Source organism: Mytilus trossulus, chromosome 7, assembly GCF_036588685.1.
Source record: "Mytilus trossulus isolate FHL-02 chromosome 7, PNRI_Mtr1.1.1.hap1, whole genome shotgun sequence".
Taxonomy (NCBI): domain Eukaryota; kingdom Metazoa; phylum Mollusca; class Bivalvia; order Mytilida; family Mytilidae; genus Mytilus; species Mytilus trossulus.
Window position 1 is genome coordinate 19,498,006 of NC_086379.1, and position 16,377 is coordinate 19,514,382.

A 16,377-nucleotide genomic window follows, 5' to 3' on the forward strand; every position below is an offset into this window, starting at 1 on the left:
TTATTACTTTTTGAACACCGGTATATTACTGTTGCCTTTATTTGTATTTCCAATCATGATTACTTTGATAGATGATTGCTGCTCATAAGGAAGCTATCAAACTAAGAGTTCAAAGTGGTGAAGTTGAAATCATCCCTTCGTAAATTTTATCACGCTATGTATGACATATAAAATTGAGAATGGAAATGGGGAACGTGTCAAAGAGACAACAACCCGACCAAATAAAAAAAACAACAGCAGAAGGTCACCAACAGGTCTTCAATGTAGCGAGACATTCTCGCACCCGGAGGCGTCCTTCAGCTGGCCCCTAAACGAATATATACTAGTTCAGTGATAATGAACGCCATACTAATTTCCAAATTGTACACAAGAAACTAAAATTAAAATAATACAAGACTAGCAAAGGACAGAGGCTCCTGACTTGGGACAGGCGCAAAAATGCGGCGGGGTTAAACATGTTTGTGAGATCTCAACCCTCCCCCTATACCTCTAAACAATGTAGAAAAGTAAACGCATAACAATACACACATTAAAATTCAGTTCAAGTCCGAGTCTGATGTCAGAAGATGTAACCAAAGAAAATAAACAAAATGACAATAAAACATAAATAACAACAGACTACTAGCAGTTAACTGACATGTCAGCTCCAGACTTCAATTAAACTGACTGAAAGATTATGATTTCATCATATGAACATTAGGCACAATCCTTCCCGTTAGGGGTTTAGTATCATACCATCATAACATATATGAGAATAACATAACCCGTGTCATGCCAACAACTGTCTTTAGAATAAATGTGATAAGTTCCAATGCAAAGACCTTATCAGTGACTCAATATTAACGCCAAAATATGCAATCTTTAATTACTTGTTTTTCGTAAATTGTTTCGTTATAAATTGGGATGTTAGCTTTCTGAATTGAATTTTTCATGGATATGGGTGTTTCGCAATGCTGTACGGTTACCTATAATTGCTTACATCCACTTTACTTGTACTTTAATTGATAGTTTATGTCACATTTTCTTATCTTATACTCAAATTTTATTTATTTGTATTCTACATATTGTAAATAACTTTCAGATTTTTTCCCAAAACATTATTTTCAGCAGTTTCTGCATCAATCAAGTCTAATCTCCATTCAGTGTCATATGTCTTTTTTTAAATGTAAAATATATTTCTTTTCGATAAAAACATAGTTTGTTTAGTGTATGTCAACAGAAAATATTGTCAATTTCCTTTTGTAAACCCGGCTTATGCATTAAGTACTATGATGTTAACTAAGTCAGCATATTTAGTAAGTCTGCATAAATGATAACATGCAGTGATACTAGTGATACGCCTTTCTAAAAACCGGGATTCAAATTGTCCTCTTTCATGTTTTTCATCAAATAGGTAAAAATAAAAGTTACTGGTTGGTAATACTCTTGTTGACATTCAGTTCTCACTGGCCTAGAACGGTGTCCATCCGTACAAATTAGCGGTATAATGCTGCTAAACCATACATGCATAGGAACTATTAGAGATTTCCAATAAAATGACATACTTACCTGACTCGACGTACGCACGTAACGGGACCGGTTATTGCTAAACAATTAATTTTGTAAAATGCGTTACTCAAGTTTCAACTAAGTATCCATAAACTAGGAAACCCATTCATAATAAATTTAATCAATATCAAATATTTCTAAGATGATGAAAAACGACAGAAATCATGATTTTTATATATCACGTGATTCTTGAGATTCCCGCCTAAACTTCACTTTCATAAGACCACGTATATATACGTATCTTAACCTATCACACGATTCATTGGAGTTGTCTTTCATGGTTTTGACAATGACTTTGATTTTAAGATATAATTGCAAAATTTAATGAACTTATTTTTTGATATTTGTATTGATTTTGTGTGTCGTTATCAGATAGATTCTTCTTTTCGATTTTGAATGTTTTATAATATTCAATTTCTAATTTATCGATCGAAAAGCGGGAGTATGGCCTCTACCCCTGTATCCTCGGATGCAAGTTTAGGTATAACTTAAACAAAAACCTCGCCCCATAATTTGGTATAATTAAAGACGAAAAAGTACTTTCGAAAAATATATCATTGATATGAATTTCGGCCCCCATCAAATTATCTTCAATTAAATTATAGAACAATATTATTTTGTTTTACAAGTCGAGTACACCTTTCACATTCGGGTGTGTTGGAATTTACTTGAAACGTTAAATCTTTTTAAAACAACAAAAAGGCAACCTTCTCGCTTCGGAATTCGTTATTTTAATGTTTGTATGCTAAATGTCGTCTTGGTTGTTTTTAAAATTCATAATGTGAGAAGAACTAAGATATGGGTCAAGTGAAATGACAAGAAATGATGGGTGTGTTTGATTACAAGTTGGTAATTTACTTGTTCCATTATAGTATTTAAGTTAATAAAATCATTCAAAGTTTAATGACAAAATATTTAAAGAGTAAAAAAAAGTAGTTGTGGTTGATTTTTACTGAAGGCATATTCCAGCAACAATGCGTGTTCAAAGAGCAAAACATGCATGCAGTGTATGCTCCCCTCCGTCATGCTTCAATGCAGTAGGACGACATACGTTGAGTTAGGTCGGTTATGTCGAGTAAAGTCATTTTATTGGAAATCTCTATTATGCGATGAACATTGAATTTGTATTTTACAAGTGAGGACATAAATTCACAGGACAAAAACATAAAAACTATAAGAAGTTCGTATATTTTATTGCTTTTATAGATGATACATTTTATAAAATATTTATGATAAAAACAATGAAACGAAATGTATGTTGTTAAAAAATTTTGGAGAATTGAATTCCCTCTCCTCAAATTCAAAAAAGAACCTAAACCTGTTAACGGATTTAGATTAGAATGCATTAATAAAAGACACCATTAAACTGATGTTTTCTATAAAACTCATGACATGATGTTGTATGTAATCCTAGTCCTGTAAATTACTCAAATTTGAATTAACAGAAAATATGTGTTTATTAATGATGTGGACTAGAATTCCGGTATGGTGAATTTTGATATGAGACACTTGTTTGAAATATCATACATGCTCTATTGCTTACAAGAAGGCAGTGGCGGAAATACGGTTGCAGTATGATATATATAGTATATATACAAAACGAATGAGTTTCGATAAGAAGACAATTATATAAATTTTTATAAAATAAACATATAACTATAAAAAAAAACATTATATAATTGGTGAGTAAAACTTTTATTTTATGTAAAATACTTTTTAATTTCTTTTTTAAATCAGAGACATATATGAAATTCGATTTAAGAAACTGCGTCAAAATCTTGTTTTTGGTATATCAAGAGTGTCACTAACTCGATTTGTATTCATTTTTGCGTAAATCTAAAAGTTTTAATTTCTTGATTTAGACTAAAGACACCAATGGAAGTTTTTTTGTATAGTTTTCTCATGTGAAATCTGGAAGAATTGATAAAATCGTGGTTTCTGATCTCAGTTTATATATATATATGTCTCTGATATATCAATGAATATATGAAGCCATGGTAGTATATGATTATTTTGTCATGTAAAAGTCTTTTTAAAACATATACAAGACTTAGTGTATAAATCTATTAAAAAGATACACAAATAAAAATGCATAGACTAAAATAAATGATTATTTACGAAAAATGGTACCAGATTTTAAGTGCTTCGAATATATTTTGTTTATTTTAGTCTATGTCAGGTGACTTTGCTTTGTGTAAAATTTGTTATTTTTTGTTTACCGTATCAATTCAGTGCCTTTATATAACAAGAGTTATGCTAGCTCGTACTCAAAGTATATGTTCTTTAGATTGTTTAACTTTGGGTTGAATGTTTAAAAAAAGAAGTATATATAAGAATGCACACAGCCATGCATATACATACACAATAAAACTCTTACAAAAATATAACTAAAATATGGCATTAACAATAGTAAAAGAAAATTATGCTTGTTTTTTCACTGGTCCTAATCTCATCGTATATTAAAACAGTTCACCTAATGCTTTACTAAATATCAAACTTTCGAAAACATATAACACCATTAATTTAACCTTCCCGAGAATTTTGAGCTGATTGAAAATTGATAATATTTTTGTATGCTTAGTATGCAATTTCGACATATGAAACATTACAAATTAAAATAGTGGTATTGAAATGAGAACATATAAACTAACTTGCATCAACGTACAAACTGAAATATTGCATTCTCTACCACACAACTTGCTAACGCAATATTTTAGTAATGTCCAGCCAGGGAAAATTAATTAAATAATATCATATTTTTATGTAAGGTGCTTGTGATTACAACACGGTTTGCCGTAAGACAATGTGTGGATCAATATCCTTATATTTTCTCTGCATAGTTGAAGTGATAAATACTAGCAAGGATGTTAGAACGCACTTTGTAGTTAATGAATAAAAGCTAGATTCCAGACAAATATCTACGGTATATATTGTAAAATCACGCATATAAATGCACCACGGCGATGAATCCCGCCATTTAAATTTAACTCCATGACCAGTATGGCATAGGTTGTAATTGTCGTCCATTATCCAGATCTTGTACATATGGGCCTTGTGGATAAGCCATTGGTGGTGGGGGAACGGGATATCCTTGTCCTGGGTATGGGTATGCTCCTGGGTAGGGACGGTCCATCATCTGTGGAGGGAAGGCTCTGTTGTCGTATCCATTGCCCATTGCGTAATCTTGTCCACGACCACGTGACGACGACTTATCGAGGTATTCACGGTCTTCGTAGCGTTCATCACCTACGTAAAATCCGCCGATGACGTAAAAGATGGCGGTGATTATGGCACATCCGACACCAACCCATCCCAAAGCGTATGACCAATCGTAATCACTATCAGTATTGATTTTTATGTCCTGAAATTAAAAAAAAATATATATCAAAATATTTGTATAAGCCAAATCTATATGAAACGTAGCAGCAAATCGGTAATAAAATGATGCAAAACCAGTTAGCTTTAAAGAGTTACCTCTCAACTATAAAATCGTCCACTTCATTCAAACGTTTAAAATTATTTTATCATAGCAAGAAGGAGTAATGATTTTAGGTGTTACTGTGAGTTATCTGAAAATGTTTTTTTTCACCATAATGTATTTACTTTTAAAACTTATCTGTCGATACATTGTACCAGGTGTACTTAATCGCCTATATTGGGTATCGACAGATGAGAAACAATCCGCCGACAAAATAAAATCAAAAGAAGCAACATGTACATGTAGCCATTCAGCAATTGATAAGTTTGTACATTATTTTGTCAAGCTAAAATAGTTCCTAATCGCGAAAAAGTAGGAAATTAATGTACATCAACAGACTATGTATGGCATGATTTCACATGTTTTGTACTGAACTGTTATGTTCAGTCTGGTTTTTTAGCTTGAGAGTAAACGAGATAGAAAACAGTAGATAGAGTGTCAACAAATCATGACACATAACTCCTAATTGGAGTATATCAGTCTCCGGTTTTGGTTTTCCTCTTTGGATTGTTTTACACTTACCATTTTGGGGCCCTGTATTGTATAGCTTGCTGTTCGGTTTGATCCAAGGCTCTGTGTTGAAGGCCGTACTTTGACCTATATTTTGTTAATTTTTTATACACTGTGATTTGGATTGAGAGTTATCGTTGTCGGATTGGCACGCGTACCAGATCTTCTTGTTTCTATAAATCAAAGTCATACGACTGTTCTCTTTATAGTGTTTAAAGACATACACCTATAATCCATTGATATGCGTGGTAAAAAGGAAATTAATTCGTTAACTTACGTCTGCCCACGATTGGTAATACATGATTTTACCGCCATCTATTGAATCTGTTATTTTTCTTTTTTCAAGATATTCGGCTCCATGGAAAAATGCCATTCCTCCAGCAACGAAAAAGGCTGTTAAAAACAAATAAATACTTATTAGGGAACTACCATATATGATTTAATTTTTAAGAGGGGGCTAGAAAGGAATTTAAAAAAGGCAGTACTGAAGTTTTTAGTAAAAAAAGGCAGGATGAGCAACTTAGCAAAAAATGTAGGTTAACAATTCATGTAAAAAAGTCAGGAAAACTAATGAAATAAAGGCAGGACAGGATAGAATGAAAAATAAACAAGCAGCACAGTAATGACAACTTAAAAAAAGTTGGACAAAAATTTTCATCCTAGGATTTTTTTTATATATATCATTGCATTTCAGATAAAATTAGGAATGACAACGTGGAATTGTCACAGAGACAACAACCCGACCAAAAGTAGAAAACAACACAAGGACGTCAAGGGATCTTCAACCCAAAAAATCCTGCAACCAGAGAGAGGCTTCAGCTGGCCTCTAAACAAAAATTGGTACTAGTTCAGAAAAAATGGCCGTCTTTATAAAATCGAAAACAGATTATTAACCAAAATTTCAAAAAAACATGTTTGCCAGCTTATTAATACAACCATTATCGCTTACATATCTTTGTTGTTATTGTAGTACATTTGCTTGGTGTTTATATCATGATTGACCGCTATCCCAAATCTGCTTTTATACACATGCACTGTACTATCAGAAGAATTTGTATGACAACTTATCAACTAAAAAGGCTGAGAAGGCCGCTATGAAGGTTTTATGACAATTGTCAGCTAAGACAGATAAAAGCCCGCAGTAAACTTTTATGACAACTTACTATGAAAGCTAAAAGCCCGCTGTAAACTTTTACGACAACTTATCAACTAAAAAGACTGAGAAGGCCGCTATAAAAGTTTAATGACAATTGTCAGCTAAGAAAGCTAAAAAGCCCGCTGTAAAGGTTTTGTGAGAACTTACCAACTAAGAAAGCTAAAAAAAAAAACGCTTTAAGAGTTTTATCACAACTTAGAAAAGAAAGCTAAGAAGCTGCTGTTTAATGACTTTAATTCTTATGACATCTTGTCAACTAAGATCCAAGAAGGCCGCTGTAAAAGCTTAATGACAACTTACCAACTAAGAAAGCTAAAAAGCCCGCCGTAAAAGCCCATTTCGATCGTCTGCTGCAACTTAGTGGAATTAATCCAACAATAAATGTTACGAGGATTAAAAATAACCCGACTGCGATGAAAGCTATGCAGGATCTAAGTAAATCTACAAAAATAAATGAAGAAAATATCAATACATCGTAAACAGTCTAAATTAAAAAAAAATGTGAATTTTACACGAGTTGTCTAACTTGTATTTCGACTGTATTGAAAAGTAACTACGAATAAGACTGTTATCCAAAATCATAAACCAATATTGATTATATTAGGCCAAGCCAATTTTTTTAGCAGGACTGTTTTAAATCATTCTTATTTTGAATTTGTAAAATACATGTATCATACATGCAGTACAATATTGGTGCTGTATACTTCGCATATTGTGCTTAAATTCAGCTCAGTACTTATACTACAAGTATTATAGTTCACATCGTGTCAAGTACAGGTCAGACTATTTTTAGCTTTGAACATACATGTATTTAAGCAGTCTCAATGACAGTGTATATATACCATTTCAGGCAAATCAAATAAATTTTGACATAAAGAATGCTGTTAGTTTTCTCGTTTGAATTGTTTTACATTGTCATTTCGGGGCCTTTTATAGCTGACTATGCGGTATGGGCTTTGCTCATTGTTGAAGGCCGAACTGTGACCTGTAGTTGTTTTCTGTGTCATTTTTTGTCTCTTCTGGACAGTTGTCTCATTGACAATTATACCACATCTTCTTTTTTTCTAATATATGATAAAAATGTTCTCTGGTACATGAAACGGTAACTGTTGTTTAACCTTCCATGGCCTATTATCAATTTTGCTCTGATGAAGCCATTTGCAGAAAAGGTGCGAATGGTAATATGTCAATATGCGTACGACCTCAATGTTTTAACCTTCACAGCTGTGAAAATTTTGAAAAACTTGAGAATGATGAAATAAATGACATTGTTTTTTTTTAAATTTTTATTAAAAGCAGTGAACAATTTGTCGAAAAAGTGTGAATAGATATAAATGGTGCGAATGTTTTTTTTTATAAATATTGTTGAGGTAAAGTGTTTTACACATCAGTGAGAATATGAGTTTATTTTAATCGAACTTACGTATTCTTGATATGTAATGATTTGTCAGACTATCTGCTGTAGCATCTGGGATATCCAAGTCTACTTTAAAACACTCCCCGTCGGATACATCAGCTGACTGGGCTGACAAAAAGGCTGTAAAACAAGAACAAACAATTAAAATATGTATGACTATGCATAAGGCTGCGTAAAATCTATGTTTGTTTGGTGTCAAGTAAAATATTTTACAGCAAGCTAGCTATAAAAACTCACAAAATAAATGTACACTCAAAAACTAAACAAGCATGTTTGGTGCCATTTTTAACAGCAAAAACATTTGAAAATTGATTTTATATCTTGCCATTTTATTAACATATTCCCGGAATTAAAAGGAAACGAAAACCCACATTTTATTCACAATATAAACATAATAAGATGTAGTATGCTTGCCCATGAGACAACCAGACGTGTAGTTTACATTTTACAGTAGCTGCTTAGTATAAAGAGTTGATGTTTATGAAACATTTCAAATAGTTAACTTTTACATTCAGAAGCTTTATAACTCTTTTTTTTTTTAATTTATTCAAATTTTTACCAAGTTACTAGGTTTAAAAAAGTATGAATTGATTTATCACTAATTGCAAGCACCAAATTGGGTTTAATCTTTACATGATTGATTGATTGTTGGTTGCTTAACGTCCAGTGGCAAATATTTCATGCATATTCAGGACGATTAACCTTTACAAAAAGTCCTACTGTTTCCTTAGCAAAATTAAACTTCACGAAAACAATACCTTGAGAATTCTAATCTATTATAATTGTTGATGAACACTTTTAGCAATTTTGAGTAATTTTAGTCTCTGTGTTGAATAATAAGAAATATTAAGTTATAAAAAGGGGGCATTATTTAAGGTTTGACCGGACGATATGAAGTAGAATCCAAATATAAATCAATACAATACCTCAACTGGACATTTAACAACACACATGCATTATACAAATATAAATAAAAAAAATACCTCAACTGGACATTAAACAACACACATGCATTATACAAATATAAAGAATGGCAACCAACATAGTAAATTCTAAACGGCCTGAAATTAAGCACGGAAATCACAGACATTACTGGACACCTTATAAACATGTATGTGGGCGTAAGGACTAATTACAAATCCGAGAAGATTGGAATACACAAACATGGTGATGTAACCATGCTTTCAGTGACACTATGAACACAATGTTAAGGAGTCGTGACTGATGATAGTAATATGAATCTATTTATATAGGTTCGTAGCCTAAAGCATTTTACATTTCATATTTTGACATTTTGAAACGTTGCAATTTTAACATATATTATAAAATTGAGAATGGTAATTGGGAATGTGTCAAAGAGACAACAACCCAACCATAGAGCAGAAAACAGCCAAATACCCAAAGGGTCGTCAACTCAACAAGAACATCCCACACCCAGAGGTGGGCTTCAGCTGACCCCTAAATAACAATGCAATACACTGTATTTGTCACTTCTGTAATATAATACACCAAATTACTTGACGCATCTGTCTTGAGAGGCCGATCTTTTTTTCAAATCATTAAATTGAAGAACCGGAAGATCAACGGGGATCAGTTTAAAATTGCATATGGTTGTGTAGCATATAAATTCATTGTATTAATTTCACATACCCTTATTTCATGTATACATATATAATGGCATTGAGTTAAATGTGTATATACATGATTTGATCATTCCGGTTACTGGATTTTCGTTTCAGATGGGAAGATCATTATTTTTATAATGAAAAAGTTCGTTAGACTCCCATAAAACCCGAGACCTTCCTCTTTTGGATGTAACACTATTCTCTAGCATTCTTCTTTTAAAAGATTTTGCATATCAAATTTCGGGAGAATAATAAAATCGCTCAACTATATCAAAATTTGAACATGAACTCGGATATTTTATTATACTGCTGATGTATAATTATATTTACTAATGCATCCACGTTTTTAAAAAAAGTTTTGTACTACCTATATGATTTTAAAATTGCTTTAATTTTTAAAACGACGATTTTCAGAACGAGGGTCTGGATTTATATGCGGATTTTCATATCTCAATAATTCATCCTTTATAAGTTATTATAAACAAGAAGGTGTTGTATGATTGTTAATGAGTCAATTTTTCACAAGAGACCAAAATGACTTTGAAATTAACAGATATACATGTACGGCCTCCAACAAAGAGCAAAGCACATGTCGCATAGTCAGCTATAAAGGCCAAGACATTACAATTGTTAAACATACTATAATCCATAAAACTATTTCTTCTCTGTATTCTTGTTTATCCCCCATATTTCTCTATCCAGTAAGCCCCACCTAGACCCTCTTTAATGTACTATTTGTTCATTCACTGGTCGATATAATGAGGTTAGGGTTGAGTGCCATCTACATCTATTATATTTATTATTGAAAGCAGTGCTTAGAAGCGGAACAAAAAATCCAGCAACAGTAGTCCATTTTCGATTTCCAATTTTAACTGGTCTATAGATTTTCTCGCTACATTGACGACCCATTGGTGGCCTTTCGGCTGTTGTCTGCTCTATGGTCGGGTTGTTGTCGCTTTGACACATTCCCCATTTCCTTTCTCAATTGTATTATAGTTAAAAACCATGCATACGTGTAATTTGGCGATCTCTGGATGTTTAGTTAAGTTTAGTTAAGTTTAGTTGTGATATTTGGGTGTGTTTTTATTGAGTGTGACCCATTTAGAAAAAAACATTTTACCATCAAGTGGTAGTGTAGACTTTAAATGGAAATTTTCTAATAGTACACTACGGTGTATATATGTATATAGTATCCATTTCAATCTGTTAACCAAACAAAACTGAATTTTAAAATTCCTTTTAACTAACACACAAAAGTCATGAACAATTGTTTCTATGTTATATGCACATTGCAAGTACACATGAACGCCCTGTTCAATGTATCCTTGGAGATCACAAACACATTAACAGCTAAACTTTATTGAAAAAATCAAATTTTACACATTTTTCTTTCATCCAAACTATGACGTCATAACTTGTACCTTCAAATAATTAATTGTCGATTGAATTATTATGTAAAAGGGAGAATCTTTTATTAATTTTGCAAAGAATTTGTTTTAAAATAGGAGTTGGTCGTCTCAAATTTCTGTCAAGCCGGTTAATAGATGCATATACTACAAATTAAATGTTCTTCAACTTAAATAGGGTAACAGGTTACTTGTACGCCCACAACGGGCTATTAATAATGGTGTTTAATGTACTTTTTCTACATTATTTAAATGGATTTAATTTTAATACATATCTACCAAACCGTATAAGGCCATTAATTGAAATCTTGTCTTAAAATCTCTGTGTATAAGTAAAAGCCAGTGTCATTCAACACCGCTGTGTGAATTGAAAAAAGAATTGTTTATAAGGTTAAAATGTTTCTATGGCTTTCTCTAAAGATAAGCATGTAAACTATTTGATTATAATACAAATCAATCCCGAAGGATATTAAAATTGAGAATGGAATTGGGGAATAGTTTGTCTTATTTACAATTATAACATATCTCCTTATATCCTTAGTTTTAATATCAGACTTGTTTGAATGTGTTGCTGGATTGCTTCTTAATTGATTGTCAATGATGCGTTACGTTTTTATGTAGACGGAACGCGCGTCTGGCGTAAATATTAAATTTTATTCCTGGTATCTATGATGAGTTTATTTGCAACCACTGGGTCGATGCCACTGCTGGTGGGGATTTATTTCCCCGAGGGTATCACAAGCCCAGTAGTCAGCACTTCTGTGTTGACTAGAGTTATGATTGATATGTTCATAATTATAAATTAACCGTTAACAAAACTTTGAATTTTTGAAAATCTAAGGCTCTTCTACCTCAGGAATAGATTACCTTAGCTGTATTTGGCAAAACTTTTATGAATTTATGGTCCTCAATGCTCTTCAACTTCGTACTTTATTTGGCCTTTTATAACATGTTTGATTCAAGCGACACTGGTGAGTCTTATGAAGACGATTGCGCGTTTGGCGTAAATACTAAATTTTATTCCTGGTATCTATGATGAGTTTATTAGCCACCATTTCCTATAGTATTCATAAATTATGGTTAATCCAGTTTGCTTTACTGTTTACATGAAACAATATCGAAAGATCTTCTATGAAATCATAGAAGAAGTGGCAACCTTATTGATGTGTATCAATTTCACAGTGGGTAAACTATTGTAAGCTCTCCTGCTTTAGACTTCAGTAGAGGTTCGCAACTGTTAACTATTATTAATACTATTAGTCGACTAAAACACTAAAGCAATTGAAAATTATGTGCTGGCATGGACCAAATAAAATTGAGAATGGAAATGGGGAATGTGTCAAAGAGACAACAACCCGACCATAGAGCAGACAACTGCCGAATACCACCAAAATATGACAGTTGGATTAATGTGTAAAAAAATCGGTGGAGTATATAGGGAATCACCGGAGTGAGCTCCTTTTAGGAAGTCAGTGCCCCTTATGATCATTTCTGAATCCGCCACTGGGAAGATATTGAAAAGGCCGTTATATGTGCATCTTCTTAACAAGTGGAGATGCTTTAGCACAAATAGTGCTTATCCATACCTATAAATAGAAACTCTATACAACAATAAAAACAATAATCATGTGGCATTCTTAAGATATTTGTAGGAAGGTTTGTAGTGAACATAGGGTTGAAATTGTTAACTGGGGTGGGTGGACTGATTTGACCTTAGAACACAGTCACTAAAGCAGAGGTTACACCCAAATTATCACGATTTTATTTGTTTTGAATAGATTCAATAACTTATAAACGCATAGCACATTTTTATACAGTACAGACATGACTTTGTATAGACTTTTACTTGATTTTTAGTTTTTTAGTTCAACTGCGTCCATACAGATGACTTGACAACGGTAAAATATAAATAATAACATTTTTTCAAACTTTCTTGGGTTGTGGATTAAACACATACAATTATCTGATATCACATTTAAATAAAAGGAAAATACGTTTATTTTACATACAAGTATATTGAATACATAGATTTTAGCCTGGTAGGTATTTGAAAACAGCGAAAATAATTTCACACGAGAATTAAATATCTGAAACCTGTTTTCTATTTACTTTAAATACAGATCGATCAACTACTAAGTACATTAACCTTAAAATTAATAGAACCAGTCGTTCTTTTTAATAAATACATAACATGGAAGTTCAATGCATATCTTTCGTTAAATTCAAACTTTAAAATCTAATAAAAATTTACAAATGTTCCTTCACCTAAAATTCTAAAGACGTGTTATTGTGACTAAATGTACCCGTATTGAATTCTGCGGACGCCATTTTGGAAATCAACATATGGGTGGGGTTTATTAATAAATATACTCACCATCAGAAGCATTTGGGTAACACTCTCTAAAAAGTCCACGGTTACGGGAAAATGTGTATCTGCCATTTGTTGCTTCTGCATTTTTCACAATGTTTGATAAGTTATCTCTTTTAACTGTATATGATATCCAATAGTCTGTTGCAAAGGAAATAGCAACAAAAATCAATGTGAGTATTGTGAAACAAGTCCCTGCAACAAGCATCACAGTACCACACGTGCTTCTAGAAGCTGCCATTTTAAAATAAGCAGATGTCTAATTTCCAAATTCCACAAATTTCCACTCAACGGGTGGAGTCGAAAACCGAAACGCACTGTTCAAGGTAGTAAAATATCCGATGAAGTCATGTGTCGCAAAGCTCTGTTCTACTTGGTTGAGTTTGTATAATAGCTTTAAAAGTCTACTTTAAAATAAGTTGAAAGACATTTACACATTTATATATAGTAAATATCCATTGTACTAACATCTTGATTGTAATCTTGAATTTCATATAATTAGAAAGGGATTTCCTACCCATCGGCCATTGTTCAAAATGTCAGGTAACAATCGACTATAATTAAATCAATGACTTTTTTACCTGATTAACAATAAATAATTGATCAATTAAAGCCAATCCGAGATTATGAATCAATAAGCCAATAGGTGTGCAAATCCTCTACGATTACTCATATGTTGTTAAACAACCAATTGTTTACAAAACAAACAAAATAGCGGAATGTAAAAAAGTTTGGATTAAAAGTAAATCTTAATTATACTATTTGACAGGTTTAGCAATTCTTTATATTCAAATTCTAAGAAAAATGTTAAAGAACAAGTAGTGTATAATAATGTATAAAGATCAAGCCGTGTAGCAAATTAAATATGCACTTTAATTAAACAACAAGTACATGTAGTACCGACTCATGTAAATTAAAGTTTTAAACTCAAAAAAGCGTTTTTTTCAGCAAGATAATTTTATTTTTATTACGGTTAGATGATTAGCATACGTTTCTCCGAAGAACATGATTTCTTCTAGAAAATCATATCGTCTGCTCACTTAATCGAATCCGGGATGTCAAGCACTCTAGTTGACTGAGCTAAAGAAGTACATGTACTTCCCTAAGTCTATCTCAAGCGAGTATCTACTATGCAAGGGAAGCAATCCCGTCACATTCCCAAAGTACAAACAATCTTGCTTGAAAATTACAATTTCAACAGCGTTGTTTTAACTTTAAACAAATTGTTTTAATTAAGCAGTATCTTTGAAACACATTTCCTGAGATGATCTGCTAATAACAATTTTTCACTATTCGTTTATGTTTAGATAAAGTTACTGCATGGGGAATGATACATTTTCCGTATCCTAAGTGGCGGATCAAGGAATTTTCATAAAGGGGGGAGAGGGCACTGACTGCCTAAGAGGAGCCCGATCCAGTCATGCTTCAGTGATTCGCTTCTTAATCAACCATCAATTAAATCCGCCTCTGATCCATTCTTTTCCAATTCTTAAAAAAAGTTTAATACTATCCCCACTCTCTTTTTTTAGAATTTTTTCTGAAAACCTAATTGTTAATGTTCATATTTTTATGATAGTAAACCATGTAATAAAAGTGACAGAAAAGAATAATCTTATTAACAATATTTCAATTTGCAAATTGTACTCATTTGTACGTAGGAATGTTGGTCTCATACAGAAAAAGAGTTGTGTTTGTTTTAAGTCAAGCGCTGGAAATTTAAATTCTAGCGATTGATGTAATAAAAAAGTACAGCACTGGAGATGTGGATAGAAGTACAGCGTTTGAGATGCGAAGTCCGGCGCTGTACACGATAAAGTTAAACGCTGATGATCTAAAGTCAAGCGCTGGAAAAATATATGATGTACAGCGCAGTAAATATAAACGTCAACTCTTCAAATGTAAAGTGTAGCCCTGTAGATATTTTGGATGATGAGTGTTTGTTGTAATCAGTTATGTTAAGGTGTTAGTAGCCGAGTGGTATAAATTAGCCGACTTACTGTTATCACTATCCTGTCAACAATGAGGTTAGTTTGTTAGAATCCACACAGGGCATTCGACTCCTTGGATGCGAACGTGCGAGGGGCGAACGTGTAGGGTGCGAAATTGTATTGGGCGCGAACGAACCTGATACCAATCTTAACTGACTAGGATTGTCAGATTTCCTACCGACGGTTGGTGGTTCTCTCCATGCACCCTATCTATACCTCCACCAATAAATACTGACCGCAACGAAAATAGCACATTAATGTTTAAACGTTGTTTCATAATGCAAAAAAGAGGTCCACATTGGTCGATATACTTATATACTTAATCTATAATTATCAATATGAACGAGACTTATTTAAAAAAAAATCCTGTATTAATTTTCTTATGTTTATGTCTATTATGTTTGCATCTTATTCCATCAGGGTTTCACTTTTTGAAATACACGAGACTTATTTATAACTTTTATATATTATTGTGTCTTATGTGTATTTCTATTATGTTTGCATCTTTAATAACCCGTCAGGGTTTCAATATTTGCAATAAAGTATTCATAATTATCTTGAATGCAGTATAATTTTCTCCCATCATTTGTTTTTATTGTATAACATGTATATATTTTGGCGGTGTTCATAACTATTAAGCTTGTCCTTGAGTAATATATATATTCTCTCCAAATTGACGATCAGATTCGTCAGCATCTTACTTACCACTTGCAAAAGTGTTGATGAGTGAAATAAAACTGGGTGTTTAAAAAACGCTCAATAAATAAAATTTCAGTTCGGATTATTTGAATCCCAGTCAATTAAACCATGCATAAATATGCATCTTTATGTATTTGTAATTCCGTCGTATAATTAGAAAACAGACCATACGTTTACTACAA

The 16,377-nt window shown here is 32.4% G+C and overlaps 1 protein-coding gene across 1 annotated transcript; it reads right to left on the reverse strand.

Annotated features, from left to right (window-relative positions):
* Positions 1-2,724: 2,724 nt before the first annotated feature.
* LOC134724765 (uncharacterized) lies at positions 2,725-14,040 on the reverse strand. Its single transcript, XM_063587996.1, has 5 exons — positions 13,515-14,040; positions 8,116-8,229; positions 6,993-7,133; positions 5,814-5,929; positions 2,725-4,909 (listed from the first exon to the last, which is right to left on the reverse strand). The coding sequence occupies exons 1-5, from the start codon at positions 13,747-13,749 to the stop codon at positions 4,532-4,534; spliced, it is 984 nt and encodes a 327-aa protein (XP_063444066.1). The 5' UTR covers positions 13,750-14,040; the 3' UTR covers positions 2,725-4,531.
* Between the last annotated feature and the right edge of the window lie 2,337 nt (positions 14,041-16,377).